Source organism: Erinaceus europaeus, chromosome 2 (assembly GCF_950295315.1).
Source record: "Erinaceus europaeus chromosome 2, mEriEur2.1, whole genome shotgun sequence".
Classification (NCBI taxonomy): Eukaryota; Metazoa; Chordata; class Mammalia; order Eulipotyphla; family Erinaceidae; genus Erinaceus; species Erinaceus europaeus.
In genome coordinates this window covers 109955151-109980715 of record NC_080163.1, presented here as the reverse complement: position 1 = coordinate 109980715, position 25565 = coordinate 109955151, and the positions used below count along the sequence as shown (strand labels likewise).

The following is a 25565-nucleotide window of genomic DNA, read 5'->3' as shown; positions in this document are numbered from 1 at the left end:
AAGCCAGAGTTGAGCAGTGCTCTCTGGTAATTAAAAGTGTTAATAATGAAACTGTAGCTTTTTCTCTTTTTCTTGACTGGTGTGAAGGCCTTAGAGATAGCATTTAGGAAAACAAGTTTCAGGGTGAGGCCTGGAAATGGGGGGGGGTGGCTTTTCTTGCTTAGCACAATGCAGTACAGGCCTTTCCTAGTGGAGGAGACTGGAAGCAGGTGCATCCCAGTAAGGATGAGGGGGATGACTGGGCAATTCTGGGCAAATAAGAAGCAGAGCTCAGGTGGCCAGGATTGCTTCTACCCCACATTCCCACTCAACCAGGTGTTACCCCAAGCCTTCTCCAGAGTGCCTGAGCCCCCAAGCCCTTTTTCGTCACCATGTTTAGTTGTTTTAGATTAAAAAAAAAAAAATCAGAGAGGCCAGAGCAGCACTTTGGTGTATGTGGTGCCGGGGGTTCAACGTGGGACCTTGTGCTCTAACGACGTAATGCTGCTTCCCAGGCCGTTCTCCAAGCTCTTTGTTAGCAGGACTGTTTGATCGTTTCTCACAGTTGAGTAGTGGTCCATTTTATATGTCTCCTGTGGCTTTCCTAACCACTCATCTGTCCTGGGATATCTGGGTTGCTACCAAGTTTGGGCTATTACAAATTGTGTTGAAATCATTGTCTTTTTCTCTATTGAGTAGAATTTGCAGGGATATTAAGTGAGTTAAGCCAGAAGGCAGATCTCACTCACAGGTGATACTTACAAAGCAAGGGAGACCTGGTGAAGTACGCTGAGTGGCGTGTACTGAAGCAAAGGAAAGGGCTCTGGACTAGGGGGAGGTAGGTGGGGAGGGTGCCGGGTATCCAGTGCATGGTGGTCAAGAGGGACTTGGGTTGGTGGTGGGAGTGGTGTGCAGACACTTATCAGGGGAGGTATGAGACTGTGTCCATTTGCCTACAGCTGTCCCGTGAATCATCATTTCTTCAATGAAATGATTTAAAAAAAAAAAGTCAAAAGGTCAGGTCAACTCCTCCCCCCTCCCGTTGGTGTCTGGCGGCTTCCCAGTGCTTATAGCTAAAGAAATCCCACCAGTCTTTATTTAGGTATACATTTTATTCTCTAGTAGGTACAATACTAAAATAAACACAAATTAAAAAAAAGTTTTATTAAAACAAAACTGTACAAAAAAGCAGTATACTACATTTTAATTACAGAACAGTCTACTGTCCAAAAGGCACTAATCCAGAATAGGAGATACAATGATACAGGACTCATCAGAACTAGTTTAATCAATACAATAAGAACGCTTGTTTCTTGGACCATTTACATCTAGAAACAAGGGCTGTTTGCTACAGTCAGTACACGTGGTTATAAATATGAGCCCCACAGACGAAGGTGCAGTATCACTCTCCCTGGAGTAGGGTCCTGTCTGGGGCGGGAATTCCTCTCTCAGGTTGGGTGCTGGCTGGGACGGGTGGCCACTCGCCCCCTCCTGTGTTAGCACCGGGAAAGTGGGTTCAGAGATGCTCTTGGGGTTGGGGCTGGAGGAGGTGTTCGGGTGACTTGGGTCAGAAACAAGGCAGCGACTACCAGAGAAGGACACAGCCCAGGGACAGTTGTCACCTGGTGTGATGGCTGGGTCAGTCTCGGCCCAGACGGAATCCTCCCTTCAGAACTGGGCTTCTCCCTGCGCCCTGGGGCAGCTATTGGAAGTGACAGTCTTGTGTTGGGGAAGGTGACGTCTAGAGGTGGTGTTCTGCTTCCCAGAGGCTGCACCCTCCTTCAGTCCTGCCCCAGGACCACTTTTGGTGGCCTGGACAACTCTGAACACCAGTTTTCATCTCAAGTGGACTCTGGACCTAGGAAGAGAGATACTGCAGCTTTCCAAACAGTGTCATACACATAAAAGACGGAAACAGGCATCTGATGTGAACAAAAATAAGTAACAAAGAAATAGGATTCAACCAAGTCTCTTCTCACAGCATCCTATACTACATCCTCCTTCTGCTTAGCAGAAAATTGTACGTACACAAAAATACAAATACACACTTTTGTAGAACAGTCTGATTTTAATATATTTATATATATTTATATTTATATGAGTGGCAGGTTAGTTCATTATATAGAGCTTTTTGCACTTTTGGCTCATATGCAACAAGGCTTATAAATTCAGCTTTAGCTTTCATTCAGGTTTTATAGCTTTTGAACAATTGTTTTCACATTTAAAGCAGCATCCAATTTGCACTAGGAGTTGGTGGTGATTACAGGAAAGGTGGGGTCAGGAAGTTACTGACGGGGAAGGCAGGGCCAGGGCAGAGATACATTCCAGTGTGTGTGGCGATGTCAGGATTGCTACGGAGAGCGGTGACCATGGTGACCCCCTGAGGTAGACTGAACCCCTCACAGCAGACTCAGACATGGTGTGGCTCCCCTCAGGGACACATGGTGCACAGGATGGGGGACAGACCAGGAGACACCAAAGGAAAACACAGAGACGAAGACATGTCATGGCCAAGGCAGCAAGGGACTGGCCCCGAGCCAGGCTAGCAGGTACCCTGCCCAGGTACTTAGGGTTTGGTGGACACCGGGCTCTCGGGCAGCCCCAGCGCATCTGGTCCACAGGATCTGACCAACATGTGACCGCAGGCTCCTTCCCACTCGCTAGCACGCCACACCACCCTGAGAAGACAGGGAGAGCTTAGTGTCCTCCAAGACAAACCCCTAGCACTGTGTCCACTGGCTAGCTGACGCCCAGCCACGTGAGTGGAAACCGGGACTCTGACCACCTCGAGGTGCAGCGCCCAAGCTCACAGCTTTCACGTCATCCCTCTCAGTGATGGCCAAGACACTGACAAGCACTTGTAGGAGCTGCTAAGTTGACATCTGGAGAGTGGGTGACACACATAAACACACACAAATACACACACACACACACACCTCTCTCTAGAAAACCAGGCTGTCACTGTCCCCCGCTGGACACCATTCCTCCACCTCAGCCAGAAGGCTGCCTCGGGCACGTGTGCCCATGCCTCGCTGTGGAAGTCCAGCCCTTTGAGGGGTGCCATTGTCCAAACAAAAATTCTGGATCATTAATGAAAATAAAGTGCCTGGGTCTGGATTGCTTCATTTTGCAAAACCTTCTAATACACCACTGAGTGCCGCTCAGTGCTGGGGTGTGAGCAGAGTGCACACTGGCCTGCACCCCCCGGTCACTTTAGTAAAGAAGCAAGTCGGCTCACACGCGCCCCACAGATGCACTGTTGCTCATTTCAGTCCCTACAACTGGGGCCTTTCTGAGTCCATGGCAGATACCCCACCTGGAAGGAGGCCAAAAGGTGTCAGCAGATTCTGTGTAGGGACCTGGATGCACTTTGTTGACAGAGATGAGTTCTGCTCTTAGGCTGCCCTGCTTCCCTTCCTCTCTGTAGCTACAGACTTTGCAGACTCCTTATTGGTTTTTACGAACCAAGACTGCAACCCCATAACAGAAACACCCCTACAAAAGAAACACAGGAATGAGAGATGAAGTCAGCCTGCCAGGCCTTCATGGCCCACGTGCTTGCCTGCAGCTGTTCTGCCTGCAGAACAGGGACCTGCAGGGGGCGCCCACGGCAGGGCAGGCGGGGAGGGGAAGAGCAGGGCACGGGCCAACCCTCTGGCAGGTCCCAGAGGTCTGTAACTTGCTTAGGCACTTAAAACAGAAATAGAAATGACTCCTTGGAAGGTACCACACACCAGTGTGGTTGTGGAGGGAGGGGAGCCCAGGGGGTCAGAAGGCTGTGGGCTCTTCCTGGGGAGGCAACAGGGATGTTCTTGGCATCTTGTGGCCTCTCAGCCTGGGCGAGGGTGCGGTCCGCATGCTATGATCAGAGTGAAAAGCAGCAGGAAAAGCAGAGGCCCTCCCTTCCGAGAAGTGTCCTGGCAAAACTGAAGAGCAACAGAGAAGCCTCACCCAAGCTGTGGAGGCCTCGCTGCACCCCCAGTGCTTTGGTTTTGTGGTGACCGTGTTAAGAGATGCACGACTAAAGGGGTCACTGATTCTCATGTGTTGGAATGTAGTTTTCAAGTCAAATGATCTCTAAGAATCATGCTTCTGGAAGGAGCTTTCACCTCTACTCAGTTGACTACTGCTGTCCATCTAACTCCCTACGGTCTGACACAAAGACAGGAGCTCACAGCAGTATACCTCAGCGCCGCTACTGCTGGCATTACCACAGCACTGATGCCATCCAGTTCCCACTTCAGTAGCTTCAGTGAATGGGGAGGTGAAAGTGACCCTCACAAGGTTGTACAGGGTCCTTCACTCCATTAGAGCAGATGGAGGGAGAGGTTTCTAGGCCCAAAGGAAGCCAGAAAACAAGACTTGAGCTGGATATGAAGGAAGACTCAACAGAGGTTGCCCACCCTGTCTCCACTTTGAACCTCCCGTAGCACCCAGAGACGGACACCCCATCTGACCGACACCTGCACAGAAGGCACATACACACCTTCTTCCCTTCCCACTAAGGGTGGGGGCTTGGGGCATCGAAACCAGGAACTTGTCACCACCAGTCCTGGCTAGCCCACACAGGAGTCCCTCTCACAGGACCCCTCCAAATGGGGCCTTCTTCCTGGGGTGCCTTTCACTCCCACGGGCTTTAAAGATATCACAGGGTAGGACAGAGTGGATCCAAGAAATGGGGAGAGCTGGCCTTTGAAGAAGAAAAAACAAAGCAATAACAAAAACAAGGGTGGAAAGAAGAAACAATTTTTAATTAGTTGGAGCCTATGTCCCTGTTCAGTCTTCCTGATAACCATCACTGAGCTGCCACGTGAACCCCTATGCAGGCTGGAATTATTAAAAAGTTCTTACTCTGGGCCCCATCGTGCCCAGGCAGAGCAGACACTAACGTGATAAGAGTTCCGGGTCTCTGAACCCCACAGTACTGACCAGCCTCTGCCTCCCATGACTGTGACAGAAGGGACAGCAGGACTGCACCGAGTGGATGACTCAGTAAGACACTTCTAAGTTCTAGAAGAGATGATTAAAACTACAGCCAACAAGGCATGTATGTTCTAGTTCCTCTGTACTCAGATGTAAGCAAGCCAAGAGGTTTCCTCGCCAGGGATTTGAGACAAGAGTTCTTGGCGGTCAAACTGCCCTGTGCTGCTGTCACCCTCACCGACCCAGTGGATGAAGGATGCTGCTCTGGTTTCTACCACAGGGATGCTGGTCCAGCATCAGGGAGCTAACTCAGTGCTCTGTGTGTGAGGCCATATGCCCCTTGGGGACCTCAGGTGTTGTCCCCAGGAAAAGAAAACCGTAGAGTGCAGTGACTTTTTCCCTCAGCAGCAGACTCTGGGCAGCTCATTCTCCCAGTAACTTGAGCTGAGACTTGAATCCAGAGGTGGGGCTTTGATCTCCTGGCAGAAACTTGACAGTGAAACGGCACTCAGGCCCAGTACACGCCAAGCTTTGCTTCCAGCACTCCAGGAGGGCTGGCTGTTTGTCCCTTGTAGCACACGGGAGTTTGAATGGAATCTTTAGCTTCCTGTTAAGAGTAACTTGCTTCTTGTGTCCTCTTCCACAAGCTTCTGGTGCTCTCTTCATGGCAAACACGAATCATAAGTACTTAACTTTTGGTGAACCGGTTTCAACGTCATTGGGAGACTCCTGGTGCTAAAGGGCGGCGGTATAAGGAGTTGAGTCACCAAAGACAGCCTCCTCTCTTGAAACACTGGAGAAGGGAAGCCCTCTGCCGACTCCGGTTTCTTTTAGTAGCACTTTCCCTTTATCAGCATCTGCCGATAATACCTTGATCCCCCAATAGATTGTTTTAGGTTTAACTGCAGCAATCACTCTATTTTCTTTGAATGTAAGCAGATAGTCATAATGTTCTGTTTGTGTTTTAATGTGGTCTCACAAATCACAGAATTATCTAGTCATTGCTCAGAACTGCTGACCTTCGGACAGATTCTCAAGCCTCATGTAGATAAGTTAATTTCCAGCAACTGGGGAAGAAAAGGATGTAATGCTCTCCTCTGTGTGCTTGTCCACGTTCACTCCACCTGTCAGTCAGAAGGCAGAGTCCCTCGGAATGCAGCCTCAGTGATTACACTAGCTCTAGAGTAGATGTGCAGGCTAAGGGCCAGACAGTTGCTTTCAGATCTTAAAGGGATAGAAGCACTGAGTGGAAACCTTTTACAGCATTCTTTTCCCTGATGTCGACCAACTACTATACTTGTAATTGAAGAATTCCAAGGTCTAAGAACCTTTTCCCAAATTCTGTGTGTGTTTCCGGAACCTCAGAGGACAGTTAAAAGGAAGCAGCCTTTCCAAGACACCACAGCTGAACTTGCATTCCTTCTGACATGTTGATGAAGGGGGAAGATTGGTACCAGGGGAACCAGCAAAGTCAAGAGCAGTATTTTCCTTAGTGGCTACTCACTTAACACTGGAGTGGTCAGGCCACAACTAAAAGCCCACCCTAGACATACTTGGTAATAGGTGGAGGTGCTGGTTTTTACCAGACTCACTTTTGGTCTTGCATCTGATGAAAGAAAAAAAAAGTTGATACCAGAGAAAGATCAGGGAGTGACAAGGCCCTCCATTCCTCCCTCCCAACATGAGGCCCCAGTTGAGAACTAGACAGTGGAGGATGTCTAGACATGCTGTCTGGAATAGGGTTGGACAGAAAAGATGGGACCCAAGTGGGAGGGCCAAGGATGTGGAAAACAGCAAAACTAGGGGCTGCTCAGGGAGGAAGTTGCTGGCTCTTGTAAAAGAGAAAAGCTAGGCCAACATCAGTGTTCCAGTGATGCCGCAGTTGTGATTCTAGGTGTGTTTCTGTGTGGCCATGACGGGCTATTTGTCCTACAGCAAATGATTCATTGAGATAATGTATTTAACTCGTGTAAACTTTGCTTGGTAAGTAGTGGAGGAAAACTTTTAGAAGTTCTAGGGAGCTGGGTAAGCTGGCAGTGAACAGAACTGTTGGAAGGCCTGGTCAGGAGGGGACTCTGACTGGAGTTTCTGCCAAGGAAGGGCTAAGCAGGTTGAAACCGGATATAAAAGAGAAGATTCACAAATGTTTGAAGTCAAATGGGAGCAATAATCAAAGGCTTCCATTCTACAGCTGAAATAACTCCAAACTCTTTCACTTAGGAGAGGACATGAACACCATGCCATTATTGTAGTTTACGGAGTTGCTGTTCCAAATGTTCTTGGGAGCACAAGTGCTAAAAGGGAGCAGGGAATGGGAGAGCTGCCATCTTCAGTCACATAAAGGACAGAAATCCTTTTAATTATGACCATGCCAATCTACATCTTGCTAAAACAGCTAATTACATGTCAGGAGGACACTCAGTCATTCAGAACAATTGTCATTATATTTTTATATATTCATTCTATGCCACCCCCATCAATTACCATGGTTACAATTTGAAAAGGATTCAGGCAAACCTTCATTTGATCACAGCACACCAATGTGAATTTGAGTTAATTATGGCTGTGAGAGCCACTTTTATTTTCAAAGAGAGAGAAAAGGAAGTAGAGTCAGGGGACTGGCATCCCAAGATGTCTAAGCGCGGGAAAGCTGTGAGCTCACATCCCTGCTTGCACGAGTGCAGTGCAGGGCTGAGGGGCAACATCACAGCAGGACAGATACTGCTGTCCAGGCTGAGGCATGCTGATCAGAAAACCTGCCAAAAGGGGCATAAGGAGAAAGGCAAGATGTCCCTGCTGACATCCTTTGGTTTGTTAATAGTGAGGTCCTGGGCGTGACGCACATGGAGATGGTGTCAAGTGGAGTCAGTTTTCACTCCAGTGAGTTCAACTAGATGAAGTGCTACCACTGCCCAGTCACTCATGTCATCGGAGGAAGAACAGACAAGAATCCCAGGGCCACTCACATTTGCAATCCCAAGGCACCTGCTACTTCCATAGGTCCCTCAGTCCTTAGAATTCCTCCATTCTCTTCTCTCCTATATTCCCACTTGATCACGAAAGAGCAATGCTGATATACATACTTCTCAATTTATAAACTCCCAGCTTTTGAACATGCATATAGATCTGAACAAAGTTGTACTTCAGAACTCAGTCGACCATTAGCTTCTCTATGATGGCAACAGCAATAGCTTAGCACTTCCCACTTTAGAGAATTAAGAACAGCCTTCCCAAACATTCTTGTGAGAGGAGTTTCTGTAGTTGGAAAATGAACTTACAGACTTGAGGCAATTTAAAAGCTGTTCCTACCACATTAGTGTGGTAGTTCTAACAGCAATAAGGAAATCTTGCCTCTTAAGTGAAAGTCATCTTTTGGAAAGAGCGTATAGGAAACCACAGGAACGAACAAGGAGCAGCCTCAGCCCTGACAGCACACCACTGGTGAGAGAGTGATAAAAGGAAAACCTGGTAACCTGTAGTTGCCTCTCCAGGAACATTTTTAATTCTCATTGTGGTGCAACTTGGGTTTTACTAGGTAATGTGCGATAGATAGTAAGGAAATTAAGAAACAGTGAGAAGGTTTCTAGAGAATGTAGCTCAGTTTGCCAAATTCAATATGGCTGACAACTGATTTCCAAATCCTGAGTAAATATCCTTTCTATTTACAGAGCACACAAAAAGGAATGTTTCATATGTATAACTCCCACCCCTGCCCCCCACGTTCCCTATCCCCCAAAGATACCCAGTGGGAACTGGTCAATGTGCCCAACTTTCACTTGGGAAATTTTGACAAATCCGGCTCAGTAAAGCTATAAATGGATTTGGCTGGTCTCAATGCAGCCTCCGTGAATACAGTAGTAAAACATGACTAGTAATCACAACAACAGAATGACAAACTGACCACTCTGACATGAGATGAAATCACAGAGAGCAACACAGGAAGCCAACGCACGACTAGAGGGTGAGGACTAGTCAATGGAGACGGCTACTAAGCACAGGATAAATTATTGCCTAAGAACTGGTTGAGACTCATTGGGATAATAGACTAGCAATTTCAAAAGGCAGAGCCACAAGTTCAGTGGGAAGACTGCTTCTAACCAAGCCCTTCTTAAAACCAAAGAGGGTAAGGACTTGAAGTTCACATTTTTTAGGATAGGGGTGATTTCTAGGTTTTGGGGTAGAGGATCACTCATGGACATGGATTTATTTCCCCTGCTGAGGGTGAAGATCAGGTAGCTGGCTGGAGATATTGGAACTGGAAATGTACTTGACTGCAAAACAGGAAGGGGGGGGTGAGCCACCCCACCTACTCCACCCACTTCACCTAATGTGGAGGCAGGTTCCACACAAGTCAGCTCAAGACCTCAAGGACTGCATGTTGGAGCCCAGAGGAAAATGGAAGAGGAATGGTTCACAGCTAAAGAGAATAAATATACTGGAAATGTCTGATAAAATGGATTCCATTTATACTGATGGTTTTTTGTTTTTTGTTTTTTTTCCTGAAGACAGTCTAGTCAAGGGGAACAAAGCAACTGTATTAGTGAATTCTTCATGAGCTCAAAGTATACCCGGCCCTCTGCCCCTGCAGAGGTTCTAATCACTGGACATCAAAAAAAGACTACCAGGAACTTGAGTGCTGAATTTGCATACTTCTGTATTAATGGGCTTCCTTCGTCCTCACTAAATCTTTTCAAGTGGTCATTTCTACTGAGTTGGAGTAAAAGGTGCCTTAAAGGGTCCTCTACTCCAGGTTTGTTCTTTCTGTTAAGGAATATGGGAATGTTTGACTGAATTTGTATGTGGAACTGTATAGAGAGTCCCCAGTCAGGAGGGAGGTAGTTACTCTTAGCAACCACTTAAAAAATAGATTGTTATGAGAACTACCTTAAGTGGGTAGGCTAATGTAAGCTTTACTGAAATAACCTCCAAAGATCTACAATGATACCTGATGGCACTAGAAGGTTTCATATAAATGTAAAGTATTGCTCTCCCCTGGCCTTCCTCTGATGTCAGGGTTATCAACAGACAGGTCTAGCTTGAAAAGGTTTCCTGGTAAGCATGTGTTTGAAGATAGGTGGGACGTCTGCCTATCTGATCCTAGGATTCAACAGAAGTCTTTTATTTTTATTTATTTATTTAGTTAGTTAGTTAGGTCCAGGACCTTGTGCATTCTCAATTCACTTCTTCTAGGTTGCTTTTTCATTTCAATTGAGGGCTATGCCCATGACAAGGCCTGTGAACTCTCTGCCCCTGGAAGTGAATTTTTTACAAACAAACAATAGAAAAATTAAATGGCTAGTAAAGTTTCCACACCCTCTATTCATACTCTTTCCTAGCCAGGAAAAAGAAACCCCTCAAACAGTCCTCTAGGGCCTGAAGAACGCACAGAATAAAGAAAATAAAGAGCAAAGAGGGGCAGAAAAACCAAAAGGCATATATATATATATATGTTTTTTTTTTTTTTTTAAAGAGCCTGGATAGTTTACTTCAGTGATAGAGCAGGTTAGGAGCCCTATTTTAATGCCACCTCTAAAACCTGAAAAGATATGGCAAAACAGATACTTAATTCCATCTACCATTGTAAGGACAAAGATAAAACCAATGACTGATTTCACTCCCCAAAAGTAAATTTTTATCTTGGTAAAAGAATGAAGTTATATGTAAGGCAGTGAATTGGGTTTCTCAAATTAAAGAAGAATTCTGAGTGAACTATTCCCTCCCCTTAACTTAGTATAAATACTATCTTGCACTAGCAAACAATCGTTCAGTTTTTAACCAGACTGTCAGACAAGGCCTGATACTGCCTTCATTTTCTGAAGCTTTTTTCTTATGCTTAAAGGTCTTAAAACAATGAAACCTTTTAGCTTCTCTCTGGCAATCACTGTATTTCTTTAGAAACTGCAGCTGTCTTAATACAGTCCATTTCTTTAAAAAAAAAACAAAAAAACAGCAAGAACAAATGATACTGGCAGTCCCATCATAAAGAAGCTATCAATCACAATGATCTCCTTACACTAAATCATGGATGTGGCTTGTCACACAGGGTATTTCCTCTCTCCTCCTCTTTGAGTCAACTGAGAATAAGCAGACAAAATTCCACCAAAATGGCAAGATACAATATTATAATTCTTCTAAGTGATATAGAAGGGAACAGAAATTAACACACACTCCTAACTGAAATAAAAAAGCTAACCACACCAAGAAAGAAAAGGCAAGGGAAGGGGCGGGAATCATTCCTGAGAATAATAAATGCTCCTCTTAAATATGTTGGTTCAAGTAATACAGTAAAAAAGAAGCCTGTGTTTTATCTCAATTCTTGGGAGATTTAAATACATACATTCCCCCCCCCCAAAAAAAAAAAAAAAAGCCATGGACAAGAGTTAGTAGTCCAGGTCTTACCCACATAAGGTGGCAATTTCCTCATACCTCTCCAAAAGTCTTCACACTGACAAGCAGGACTAGCAGATGCAGAGACCACTGTCAGCATGCGCCATGAGTGGAGTTAGGATCTCACTAAGAAGAAAGAGGAAACTAAGATGATCAGTTAGTCTCTCTGAATGTTTTTTTTTTTTAAATTTTACTATATTTGGGGAATAGGAGGGATGAGCAGGTAAAAGAAATGGCACCATTTTCCTAGTTCAGAAATTGTGTTCAGATCATAGACTGAAGCCCTGTGTAGCCAGCAACTCCTCAGTCCCCCTTAAACAAGACTCCATGAGATTTAAAGAAGTGGAACAAGGCAGAAAATCCACAGCAGTTGTGCCTCTGTCAGATGTGCCCCACGCCGCTACATTTGAAGGCTGTTTTCTCTTACCCACAGTGACAGTGTGTCATTTAATCGGGATGCCAAGAGATCATTTTCATACAAGGCCAGCAGATGTAATTTTCTTTGATGCATGAGTAGTTCATCATTTTGCTACTGGATGACAAGGTGATCACAGGGTGACTTTATAACACAAGTTCACTGTTTGGTATTTTGAGTTTTTGAAATGGAAAAAAAAAGGTTTATCAAATATAAATATCTTTAAAAAGTAACAAAAGTGCTACATATGTGATCAAGGAAAAAAAATTCCATTAGTTACTGCTGCTTAAAGTAGATTAAACTTTACAAGTATTACCACCTCCATTATCAATATGGCTTCCAATTATTAAATAAATTGCCTGTAGCAATAGCTTTTTCACACCTCTACAAGGACAGAGTAAAGAGAACACCAAAGCAGTCACATCCCGTTGTGTTTCACAGACCCACCACCTAAGTGGCAACCTGCTTTTTTCTGCTGCTACTTAGGCAAGTACTTGCATCTGTGGTAGTCAGTCAGCAAAATCCCACTAGAAAGTCCTCTCATGACTCTCAGATGGAGGGGCTTCAGTTAATGGATACCAAGAATGAACGTTCAGTCACTCAGGTTTGACCTTAGCTCCATCCTTGAAAGCCTCTTTCGGTAGCAGGGGAAAGGGGACCCAAACAGGAGGCAAAGCAGCTTCCGGAATGACCTGCAGCACTTTTCCAAGCAGGTGGGCACAACCGGTGCCACGACATGGACAGTGCTTCTGAGAACTGGATTTAACATCCATTAGACATTCAGCTTGTGTATTTTTTCCACTGCTCTCAAGCTGGGTTTGTTTGTTTTAGGACTGTTATGTCTTGTTTTAATCATGGTCCCAAAAGGCAGAAGGCAGTATTTTACCTACTAGGTCACATAGCTTGTTGAGAGGAAAGGAGGTCTGTCAGGCATGTTAACACCAACCCAAATCTGAGACTGAGTTTTTCCATTGACATTCTTAGCACAGCACCCAGAGAAGGATAATCTAGCCACAGAGTGACTATTATGTGAGGCACGGCTTATTGCTGCTGGCAATCGTCCCCCACCCATGCCAAGGCGGGGATTCTAGTGTTCTTTTTACTCTACAATACTCTCCAAATGGCATCTGTCCATCCTGGGCCACACTACCTCAGCTTGCATCCTGTCAGTCTTGGGAAAGGGAAAAGGGGTTCAGACTATTGTTATAGGACTCTAAAGGTGCCCAAGGTTTACATATAGCCTAATATTTGAGAACTGAGGGCTATCTAAATACCTGGAAGCACTTTCTTGGAATACTAAGACAGAGCAGCAAGATTTTCTAGCCTTGGGTGGGTGGGGGTGGCTAACAGGGGTAGGAATTTGGTTGGCTGGTTGGTTACTTACTAGGAGTTAATACTGAGAGAGTAGTATATGCAAAGGCTGAGGGCACCATGCCATCTTCACAGAACAAGACCCTAATGGCTAACTGACATACAAGAAACTGTAAGTTATACTGTAAGAACACATGTTAAGGACCGAGGAAAGTCTGCTAAGGTGCTACATCTAAACTAAGTTAACTTTTCGTGTTCCACCCTCCCTGGTCAGTCGTCATCCAGGGCCTCTGTCTTGATTTCGTTGGCTCCTTGTCGGGCCAATGCCAAGATAGTGTGGTTGACTGCTGCCATTTCCACAGCTAGTGAGATGGGGTCTTGGTGGTCACTATGGCTAGTGCTGTCATCCTAGATGTACAGAAATAAAAAAAAAACATATGTGATTAGTGGATCAGTATGGTTCCTTAGTTTACAGAAAGGCATGCTTGGCCAGGGGGCAGAACATTCCTGGGAGGAGACAGTGGCAAAAGGGCTAGTGATGGGAGAGGTGAAATGTATTTAAGTAGACACTGAATGGATAAGGGCCATACTTCCATTACTATTTAATTTAATTTATTATTTTTTTTTGCCTCTAGGTTTATCACTGGGGCTCAGTGCTTGCGCTATGAATCCACTGCTCCTGTGACCACACCCCCCCCCCCCCTTTGGGATAGGACAGAAACTGAGAGGGAAGATAGAGAGGGAGAGAGACACCTGCAGACCTGCTTCACCACTTGTGAAGTGACCCCTCTGCAGATGGGGAGCCAGCGGCTTGAGCTGTGATCCTTGCCATTACTATTTTTTATGATTTAACAAACTTAGATCAGAAATATATAGTACTTATCCACTGAATTGTGAAAATGAGACAAAAGCATAGACACCAACAACTTATGGATAAAAGTGCATTCTTTTGTAATTTTTTAAAACCACTCTCCTCTCAGTTTCAAAGAGACAAAAGTGCAATGGGCAGAAATGGCTGTGGGGCAAAGCAGCCAAGTCCTGGAGTGTAGGTGTTACTGGGAGGAGTGTGAAGCTCTCCTTGCACACACAGCATAGCTCAATGTGTTAAACAAAGCTGTGAAGGAAACTGATATCTCAGGATGTTTGGCAGGGATGAAGCAGTGTCACAAATAAGGGGTAAGCGTCTCACCTGTCACCTTTTCAGGGGGAATTTCTGCATGAAAAACCTTAGAAAGTTAAGTTCCTTTGGGGGGGAGCACAGAATGTATAGCCCTTAGGGCATATAGAAAAAAAGATGAATAGGATCCACTTACATGGGCAGACTGAAAATAACATGAATGATTTCAATTAGAAAGACTGACAGGTTAAGCGCCCATGGCGCAAAGCGCAAGGACAGGATAAGGATCCTGGTTCGAGACCCCCGGCTCCCCACCTGCAGGAGAGTCGCTTCACAAGCGGCGCAGCAGGTCTGTAGGTGTCTATCTTTCTCTCCCCATCTCTGTCTTCCCCTCCTCTCTCCATTTCTCTCTGTCCTATCCAACAATGACAGCAATAACTACAACAATAAAATAACAAGAGCAACAAAAGAGAATGAATAAAAATATTTAAAAATAATAATAATACAAAAGAAAGACTGACAGAACACTTGAATAAAATGTGCAGTACTGATGTGGAGTTTTAGCAGGAAACCCCTGGGCTATGTGGAGTTATGGTTTCATTCTCATTGTTTGAATTGTCCTTAGTTTAGAAAGGGATCTGACTGGCACTGCATTCACTCTTAAAGTGGCTGCATTCAAGCTGCAAAGTGCTTGACAGAAGCAAGAACACTTTGAACTCTTTTTTTTTTTTTTTTTTTTTTCCATTCAGTGCCTGCACAACGAATCCACTGCTTCTGGAGGCCATTCTTCCCATTTTTGTTGCCCTTGTTGTTGCTGGATAGGACAGAGAGAAATCGAGAAGAGGAGGGGGAGAGGAAGACAGACACCTGCAGACCTGCTTCACTGCTTGCTTGTGAAGTGACCCCCTGTAGGTGGGGAAATGGGCTTGAACCAGGATCTTTATGCTGGTCCTTGTCCTTAACCCACTGTGCTACTGCCCAGCCCCCACTTTGGACTCTTAAGGAGCTGATGGGCAAGGGAAAGGCTTACACAGGGCAGTGCAAACCTCTTCCTACTGGCACCTAGGGAGAAAAAACCAATCATTCTTTTCAGATTCCAGTGGAAGTCAAGTTTACATCTGAGAAAAATGGCCTCTGAGTCCATTCAGTGGCTACAAATAAATATATTTTCCCCATGTAATGTGGCATAAGTGAGATGGGAAAACATGCATTTATGAGAGGGAGGGTATGTGTGCCAGGGTTGCAGGTAGGACCACCTGTCTGGGCATGTGGTTTCCCCACTGTGCCAGGCTGTGGTGGGTAGCTCTTCACTGAGTACTGTGTTGGAGCATGTTTAGGCAGCGGCACAGCTACCCGGTGGCCCCTAGTAGTTCTCAAACATTGAGTGTGTGTGTGGTGAATGGTGTAACTTGCTTGTTTGGATCAGATCCTCCTCTCTTCTTCTACCTTCTCTGCTTCTCTGCCTCCCTCTGAACTTCTTCCCTCCTCCTCCTCCCCATTGCGTACTTGCCAAGTATCCTGTTGTATGACAATAAATCCATGCAGGTGAGTAACATTTTCTCACAAAGTTAACAGGGTAACTGAATCTTACCACATTCTTTTCAAATTACTGACACAAAATCTGAGTAGACATGAGCAGCATGGAGGGACATCAGACTGTCTCTCTCCTCTACCCCATACACAATCCACCCGCAGAATTGAGTTGTTATACTTGCCCACCCTCTCTGTTGCCCATAACCTCTGCCCAGCTATTTACCTGCTCAGAATAGTCATTTCCATCAACATCATCACTGTTGGAATGGCCTCCTGGACTCTGGACATCTATCCCATGACTCTCTAGGATTGCTGCTTCTTCGAAAAAAGCAAATAGATCCCTAAATTATCTGCTACATGACTATAAAAGTTGAAACACAGAATTAAATTTAGGATTGAGCAAATTAGAATACAATTCCGTGAGGACTTAAATTCCTTTGCTTTTTCTTCTAAACTGCAGACAGGTAGAACTCAGCGAAAGGATAGGTTGAGGAAGTAATATTTCCACTCTGAGGTCCTTTCTGCCAAGCAATGCTACCTTTAAGTAGTTGACTGATGCTTCATAAACACTTAACAGCTAATTAAAAAGCCCTTCTATCTCGAGATTCTGCAAAGCATTTGAGAATTGTCATGATGAGTAGGAAATATGTTTATAAATGAAATACAATTTTAGCTCAAACCAATTTCCCACCCCAACATCTCATCAATTCACATTTCTAAATGTCTTATTAATCTATGCTTTTGCTGTTTCCTGCCTATCAAGACTCAATTCTAGTAATCAAATGTTTCTCAAAAAGTCATAAGCTTAGGCTATCATAGTTCTTCTCTCAGGACCTTACATATATTCAGTATGCACACACAAGAGTAACTAGTCATGTCTAATTTTCTATATTCAGAAGTATTAAGAAAGGACAATGACTTTCAGGTATAATAATATAAATGTATAAATAACACAAGCTCAGGCTTGTAATCAATGTAATCTTAATAACCCAAGTGGTATTTCTTGTTAGATATAAAAGTTAGGGTTGTTTAGAACTCTAGTTCAAAACTGAAGTCACTATTAAAGCAAGCACAATGTCTCTGCTTTAACAAAGAAAACAGCCTCTCGGATACATTACCGATATTGGCTCTCCTCTTGATCTCCTTCCGTCTGTTAGCAAACCAGTTATATACTTTCAGGGAGGTTACTCGTTCCAGATCTGAGAGTTTTTTGCCTGTGAATGTATGAAATATAATTTAAATAACTATATCTGAATTACACCTTTCTTTGTATTTATTGCCAGAATAACAGGTCCATGGAGAGTTTTGTTCTAGCATTATCTAACACTATGTGCACACTGGTCAAATGGGTATCCTCTGTATCATCTTAACTGAGAATGATTTGGGGTAACAAAACCTATAAAATATGAAATACTATTTTGGTACATAGGAGAAAAGATGCATATGTGGTTAAGTAGTTCTGTTGACTGGCATTAGTAAAAACAGGAGTTCCAAACAGAATTACCCAAGTTTTTAAGTTTTTCCTAACTAAGCAGGAAATACCACATGCATATAATATTGCACATTATGCAATTCTATATTTTTATTTAGGGGAAGATTTTTGAAGTCTTCATTAACCAATCTTGCTTAAAGATTCCAAACCTTTAAATTATTTTTCCATTTATATATTTAGGGAAAAGAAGTTTATTCTTTAAAAGATAATTTCAAATGCTCCTATCTTAATCAGGGCCACTCCTCCCTGGAAACTTTCCTGTGTATATATAAAGTACTATATTCTATTCTTCATAAGTACTGCCTGACCAGGACTGGGCAACCTATAGGTGTGTGATGGGACAAGGTCAAGAGTACCTAGTTGGGTGAGTAAAATTATGCCCTCAACACTGAGCTACGGTGTGAGTTCACCACAGAGTGGTGGGAGGTTGTCTTACCTGGCTTCTGTATTACAGCATTGCAAGCATTTGCAATTTCTTCTCTTTTTGCTTCATCTGGATATTGATTCTCATTGAAGTAACTGTGGAAGCAACCAATTAAGACAAAGTTTGTACTGTTAAAACTGTGCTCTCATAGATATACTGGAACAGTGAAAATTACGTTTTCCTTTAGGATTTAATATTAGAATTTCTAGTCCAGACATCTTCAGTATGGAAATGGTCTCTCTGCGTCCCAGTATTCAAGCTACTATTTATTTAAAATGAGGCTGTGACAGAGAATGTTCATTTTTTTAAAAAAAATTCAATTTTAGGCAATTTAAGTTTAAATAGTGACGTGTGGTTAATGTCTACTATGTTGGCTAGGAGGGGTACAAATACTGCTGTACTTCATTAAAAGATGTCTATATCAGAGTTACTTATGATGTGTGTTGACTGGCTGATGTTAGTTTTGTTGTTGAGGCACTGGTAGCAATAGGACAGTTCTAGTGTGTCATATTGTTTATAACAGAAATAGCAAATTACTAAACTGATCATCAGTGGAGACTGGAAGAACAATTATGGGACATCTATATTTATACACAGCTATTTAACAATGACTAGGAAAAAAAAGAGTTCTATCCATTGACCTGGAGGGATGTTTATGACATATTTCTAAATGAGAAAAACAATATGCAAAATAATAAAGACTTTGAAAATACCATTATGGAATTTTAAAAGTTCCTATATATGTGGGGGCCGGGGGGTGGCGCACCTGGTTGAGCACATGTTACAATGTGCAAGGACTCAGGTTCAGGTCCCCTACCCCCACCTGCAGGGGGAAAGCTTTGAGAGTGGTGAAGCAGGTGTCTCTCTTCCTCTATCTCCAATAAATAAAGGTATTAAGAAACTAAAAAATTCCTATATATGCATATATAAATTTTTAAAGATAAATACGAGAAGAGTAGGCACCAGGCTGTCCATATTGCTCACTTAATTATGGGAGGATGGCACTCACAACTGAAATATTTATATTGTACATACAGAAAAAGGCAGAGGTAAAGTACTCAAACAATTAGTTACAGTGAACTCATTCTTAGCAGTATCATCAGATCTGTGAGTGTATACGAGAACAGAGTGCTTGTTAATGCTGCTTTTTCTGTCATCTATAAATTTAAATAAAATTTCACGTTTTGACCCTGGAAACATAAGAGCAGGAAATAATCCTGTGTCAGATTATCTCATTTTTTTTTTTCCAGTAAGAAAGTCAGCTCTCCTGTTCCCTCACCTCCTGTTTGTACTGGTATAAATGCCCTTTACTTGGAAGAAACACTGGGGAAGAATTCCCCCCCCCCCCCCCCCGGCCCCCAGCTCCTCTTCTGCCATCTCAATGGAGGGCCTTGCAGTCAGTCACATCTCTTCCCATATGGTCTTCTGCTCCATTCTTCCTAGTGAGTTCAGACTGAGCATTTTCCCATAATGTTCCATCCAACCTCCCCATGTTTACATGGACACAGACACTCTCACTAGGTAATGACATCACTGGATTTATTCAAAAGGTGGAATCCCAGGCCCCGACCTGAATTTTCACATCATTTCCAAGTGGTTGGATATACATTAACATTTGAGAAGCCGTGGATTTATTCAGTAATTTAACAAATAAAAAAGCAGGTACTAAGTAATATTATGGTTGTGCTGGTTACTATGGGGAAAGAAAACAAGATAGCTTCTGACTTACAATTGACCTAGAGAGGCACATGAATTGAATCATCCATACCCCTCATAACCGGATATATTTGTAAGTATAAAGTTGCCTTTTGGGCATAGTCTTGTGCAGAGCACAGATGCAGGAGTCTGGAAAGACTGGGCAAAGGAAGTGCCATCTGTGCGAGGACTGGAGATCATTTGGCAGTGAAGAGGAAGAGCACTGCAAGCCAGAGGAATGCAAATGTAGAAGGTATATAACCACCAGACAATAATAGAACAGAAAGAGTTTGATGTTACAAGACTATGTGGTTCACAAGAAGAAATTGACCTGCAAAGGTAACTGATGAGATTTGTCTATTCTAGACATAGTAATGGCTTCTTCCTGAAAAAGTCATAGATATTTCTGTGTTTTAAAGGAAGACATTTTTGGCTGGGAGATAGCCTACCCATTAGAGTGTAGACCTTACTATACACAAGGCCCAGGATTCAAGTCTAGGGAGCATCATGAGTAATGTGAAATGATGGTGTAGTCTCTCCTTTCTTTCTAAAGTGCACTGCAGAGGCTGTTATCATATATGTTGGTCATCATTTCTCCTTTGGCTACTTCTGCTTCTGTTCTCCTGCATTGCTTAAGGCTGTGGTCTATTTACATAATCACTGTTTTAACTGAGACCCGCCCTGCCTGCAGGGCATTGGTTTAATCCCCATTGGTTAGATCCCCACTGGTTCACACTCCCTTTTCACCCCACCCCCCTCTCCTAGTCACATCCTGTTTTCCACCCTACCACTTCCTTCTTGGCAAGTATAAAAGAATCTTCTTTTCTGATTAAAAACATTGGATTGCATTCCCAGTCTCTCTCTCTCTCTCTCTCTCCTGCGACGCTAGCCCGGCACGAGTTCCTGATCCCTCTCCTGAGCAGCAGCCTAGGTTGGGTCTGGTCGAGTTCTCTCCAAACTAGAGAGCACGTGCTCGGAAGAAGCATCCTCAGGCTATCCCAGCAATATATGCATGAAGCTCTGAGTTCATTACCTGCTGCCATGTAAAAATAAACTTAGAACATGATTTCACCTTGATGGCCCTTAGACTCCTACCTCCCTGATCTTAAATTCTGAACCCCCACCCCCAAATCAGCTCTCCACTTACCTATTCCTCTTCAAAAATTGTTCTTTTTTTTTTTTTTCAAATCTTGAATCCTTTTAAACACCTCTCCCACAACTTATAAAAATCAGTTTATTACTCTTCTCCATACCTTTCATTTCTTAGCCTAAACTCCATAACAAGCCAAATCAACAATATTCCTTAAGAGACTCATAGATGATAGCTTTACTGTCCTTCCACTCTACCTGACTAGCCAATCTCCTACTCTGCAAAAAGCACCTTCCACTTGTTTCTTTCAGCCTTCTTTCAGGGTATCAGTGTCCTTGGACAAAATCGTAAAACAGAGCCAATTGGTTTTTTTTCTAATTATATTTTGATACTTACTCTCTTATCCCACTTACCTGAAACCCTATCATGTGTTCTAAACCCTCAGGCCTATGGTATGAGTGCCATTATGTCTTTTTAATACTACATCTTGCACAATTTTTAATGTCTCCTTAGTGATTTAAACATTTTTATTTATAAAATGGAAATATTGACAAGACCACAGGATAAGAGGGCTACAATTCCCACCATCTCCCTTGAAAGCTTTCCTATTCTTTATTTCTCTGGGAGTATGGACCCTAGGTCATTGTGGAATGCAGAAGGTGGAAGTTCTGGCTTCTGTAATTGCTTCCCTGCTGAACATGGGTGTTGACAGGTCAATCCATACTCCCAGCCTGTCTCTCTTTCTCTAGTGGGGGAGGAGGGACTCCAGGACACATTGGTGGGCAAGTGCCATTATTTCTGTAGATGGTGCTTCTAAAGATTTTTTTAAAGTTTCTCATAGAAAAAAAATGCATTCTCCTTGCCCTCCTCAGTGTCAATTCTCTTTCTGTATGTCTTGATTTCCTCACTCCTTTTCTTCTTGCATACCTACCCCATCTTTTCCCTCTACTCATTCAATTACTATAGTTAATCAATTTTACACTGTACATTTCTTTATTTTTAAAATTGGTGATATCTGACAATTGACTGATGATACTTCTTCCTGCCCATACAAACTGCTACACAATAGAAAGGTGTGTCTTACAATCAGGTCTGCTAAGACAGGTCTTATTTCAGCACAAGCTCCATGGGCACTATACTTCTTTGTGCTAACTTTCCTTCCTAATTACAGTGAAGTCTGTTAGTAATGCTTCACTAACATCTTACTATGCAAAATACATATATATATATTCTGTCCAGGATTTACAATCAAGGTGTTCTCAGTGCTCCCTCTCCAGATCTGCGTGCTGCAATCCTGGATGACAAGTGACCTTCTGTGTCACCTTCAGCCAAGATCTAGTCATTCCTATACAGCTAAGTTACTACCTCTTGAACAATCTGTGGTAAATAGTTTCCTCATGGCATGAATGTCACACTTTATATAATTTCCATATAGAATGCAAGTCATATAATTTCCATATAGAATGCAAGTCAGTAGCTTCTAAATCAAAGGCTCAAAAATGAGAATTTAATGTTCTGTTGTTCAAAATTTCTAACAATGGATTACTTTTGTAATTTAGAAATGTAAGCCTACCAACAATAGTAATTTCCAGAAAAATATGCTACTGTAGCTGGAGGTATGTACCCTGGACCATAAGTACCACTTTCTTCTTTTTATTGTCTTGCTTCAGTGTTTTAAAGGACTAAACAGTATAATCTAAATTAATATAATGATATATATATATATATATTTTTTTTTCTCATTCAGTATCTTTAATACCTTCAATAAGTTTGTTAATTTGCAAAGGATGTGTCTGCTTTAGGCAGGGGGTGGGGATCTCTACAGGAGACTCATGCTTGGATTGTAACAATGATCTTGAGACAATTTTTTTTGGTTGATCTGGGGCACAGCTGTCATAAAGCAGATTTCATATAGGTATAAATCATGTTTGCTATATTTTAAGATATTTCATAGGGAAGTTTAAAATGTGAAGCTCAAAGTATTAAATGTAGCTTATATGGGGCCAAATAGTGATGTATACTTTACTATGAGCAATACTGTAGTTTATAGCTACTTTCCTCTTCAATTTCTGTCGCAAGCAAATTAATGGGGGGGGGGGGGAGGCGCACGGGAAATGGCTGCTGGAGTGGTAGAGTCATTGTGGAGATAGATACCTAGCTGGGAGTATGGACTGACCTACCAATGCCCATGTCCAGCAGAGAAGCAATTACAGAAGCCAGACCTTCCGCACCCCATAATGATCCTGGGTCCATGCTCCCAGAGGGATAAAGAATAGAAAAGCTTTCAAGGAAGGGGGTGGGAATTTTGTGGGATTGTACCCCTCTTATCCTTTCGTCTTATCAATCTTTCCATTTTATAAATAAATCTTAAAAAAGAACCCCCCCAAAGGGGGTCTTAGATATAAATTCAAAATACAAGCCCTAATCTTAAGAACACAGACTTTAATTGAAGAAGATGTGAAAGGTTAGAAATAGTAATATATTAAATAAATTTATGGTAGAAAAAGATCTCTCTGAAACTACGCTGATGTGGGCATATTCAGTGTATTGTTATAGGACCAAGGCCCGGGAGAGGAAAAACCCAAGATACACCCAGAGAACAGGCAATAAGTTTTGCATTCTGATTAGACTCCAAGGGTGATATATATTGGTTTGCCTGAGAGTGCTATTCTCTATGATTATTCACATATCCCATCCCTTCTCACTAACCCCAAATCATCCTACTTTAAATTACATAGTCATCCTAGCATATGACATTAAAAGAGGTAGTTGCTAAGGGAAAAAGATCACCTTTAATTTATTATATACTCACAAAAGGAGGTAACATTCAATCTTTTAATGGTCAATAATAGATGGTTGAATATATTTATCAATACATATGAAGAAATCAAACAGTAGTTTAAGGAAAGGCTTTTTTATGCCAGGTTAAGAAATACCTCTTAGAGGTCCAAGATTCAATCTCATGTAGCACCATATACCAGAGCTGAGAAGTGCTCTGATTGAAAAATAACTATCTTTTCCAAGATTAAGATTAAGCTATAATTGAATACCACTAGTAATGTTTCACTTTTGAACTAGTGTGTGATGTAGACATCATCACACATTAGGAAACAGGTTTAAAAACTTTGATGATGTCAACCCTTCAGCACCATGTCTTGGGTGAGATCTTTCCTTTCTCATAGGACTCCTTAATTCCATTTCGGGTGGTCTACTTCCTAACAAAGCCTCTAATCCTAGATACAGACCAGGTCCCATGAGATAGGGCAAAATATATACATTAAAGAAAAACTGCACAATAGTTTGCAATGAGTCAATAAATGAAACAAGCAAGTAGAAAGACCTAAAAAGACACCATAAAGTTCCTAATGAAATAGTTTCTACTTAGACCTAGATACCCTCCGTCACTCCAAAGCTAACCTTACCAAAGTAAGGACTACAAAAGCTGAATAAGGGCAAGAGACTGGCATACTTTAACAATGACTCTTTAGTCACTATCAGGCCACCCCATCAGCTGGGGCCCTAGTCAGGGAGTCCTGGGATCTCCACACAGACACGATGAGCCTAGACCTTGAATAGATCTCTCTCTCCATTGTCACTGGTCATTTCCATCAGGAACAACATATTAAACCCCTTTATGGGCCCCCATAGGACCTTGCCCTCAATGTGGATCAACAATGGTAGAGAATGTTCCATCCTCCAAAGGGGGGCTGGATAGCATACACTATCTACCACCTGAAGAAAATGGGTCCTGAAATTGGTGCAACTCACAATGTACTCATGACCACAAAATATACGAGTTCAGACCTACAGGGATGTAGAGGTTGCATAGGCTCCTATGCTGAATGTGGGCCCCAGATCAAATCGATGGGATTTATAGTCAACAATATTTAAGCACTTTTCCCATATTTGGGAGCTTCTATCTTTCCTGATCCAGCTTTCTAGTCCCTTTTCCAGTCATGACATCATCTCCTCAGACAAGAACTTGGGTCCACCTTCAAACTAGATGTCAGGCAAAAACCAATAAAGTCATGGGCCCTTTGGAATATACCTACTAGCTATTTCTAAAACAGAGACCCTAAATCTTCATCAGCAATATTCCAGCCTTTAGGTTCATGATTAGTCAACAGTTTGTATGGCTTTATACGTTAGTTCTTTTTCAGCCACCAGGTTCCAGATGCTACCATGATGCCAACCAGATTTCCCTGAGCAGACAACCCTACTAGGGAAAGAAAGAAACAGGCTGGGAGTATGGATCAACCTGTCAACACCCATGTTCAGCAGGGAAACAATTACAGAAGCCAGACCTACTACCTTCTGCACCCCATAATGACCCTGGGTCCATACTCCTAGAGGGTTAAAGAATAGGAAAGCTATCAGGGGAGGGGATATGGAGTTCTGGTGGTGAGAATCGTACCCCTCTTATTCTCTGGTCTTGTCAGTGTTTCCATTTTATATATAAAATTAAAAAAAAAAAACTTTGATGTTTTAAAAATATAAAGTCACCTAGAAAATGCTGATAAAGTTCTAGTTTATACCAGACAAGGCATGATGTGAAACATAGTACATCTCACAAAATTTCATATTAGTGGTATAAATATGGTACTTTGAAAGTTTACTCTATAAGTAAAAGGAAACTATTTCTAAACTAGAGATCCAGAGTTCAAAATATACCTCTATAAAAATGCTTATAACTGTAAAGGAAATGTCAGCAAATCTATAGGTAGCAATAAAGTAACATAAATCTTAAGGGCACTACATTTTATAGACAAAGGGCACTGTAAGCTGAGTAATCAGTGAATATCTTCAGAGAGAAAACCAAATGATCATTTTGCCAGACAATGACATCAAAGAATTAAAATGAAAAGTGTCAAAATAATTTACATGAGATGAGAACCCAGAAGCCAGTAGCAAATGGAAATGTCCTTGAAGCACTTTCAATAACACTGAAGTCTATAAAAACTGGAGCCAGAAAATTCTTCCTTTTGTGTTGTGGCAGGCATACAGAAAAGATGGGGTCTGATTCAAAACAAGGATTACAGAGTACATTGTCCTTACCTAAAATCCAGGCTGCATTTTTTTTTTTTATTCCATTAGGGCTTGGTGCCTTCACCAAGTGAAGCTTCCCCCCCCACTTCAGGGTGGGGATCAGGGATTCCCAGTACATGTAATGTGTGTGTTAAACTAGATGCACCACTGCCT

General features: G+C 42.7%; 1 protein-coding gene across 14 annotated transcripts in view; it reads right to left on the bottom strand.

The window, feature by feature from the left end:
- Positions 1-1122: 1122 nt before the first annotated feature.
- HMBOX1 (homeobox containing 1) overlaps positions 1123-25565 on the bottom strand; it is a 213447-nt gene continuing 189004 nt past the window's right edge. For 2 of the 14 annotated variants that reach the window (XM_060184905.1, XM_060184907.1), the window contains 5 exons: positions 17594-17676; positions 16784-16879; positions 15889-15983; positions 15579-15650; positions 1123-13423 (listed from right to left, as the gene is read on the bottom strand). In XM_060184905.1, the coding sequence (XP_060040888.1) occupies positions 13286-13423; positions 15579-15650; positions 15889-15983; positions 16784-16879; positions 17594-17676 (484 nt within the window). In that variant the 3' untranslated portion in view covers positions 1123-13285. Of the gene's footprint in view, positions 13424-15545; positions 15651-15888; positions 15984-16783; positions 16880-17593; positions 17677-25565 lie in introns of all 14 variants that reach the window. The other 12 variants (XM_007517240.3, XM_007517239.3, XM_007517238.3 and 9 more) reach the window with 11 other exon arrangements.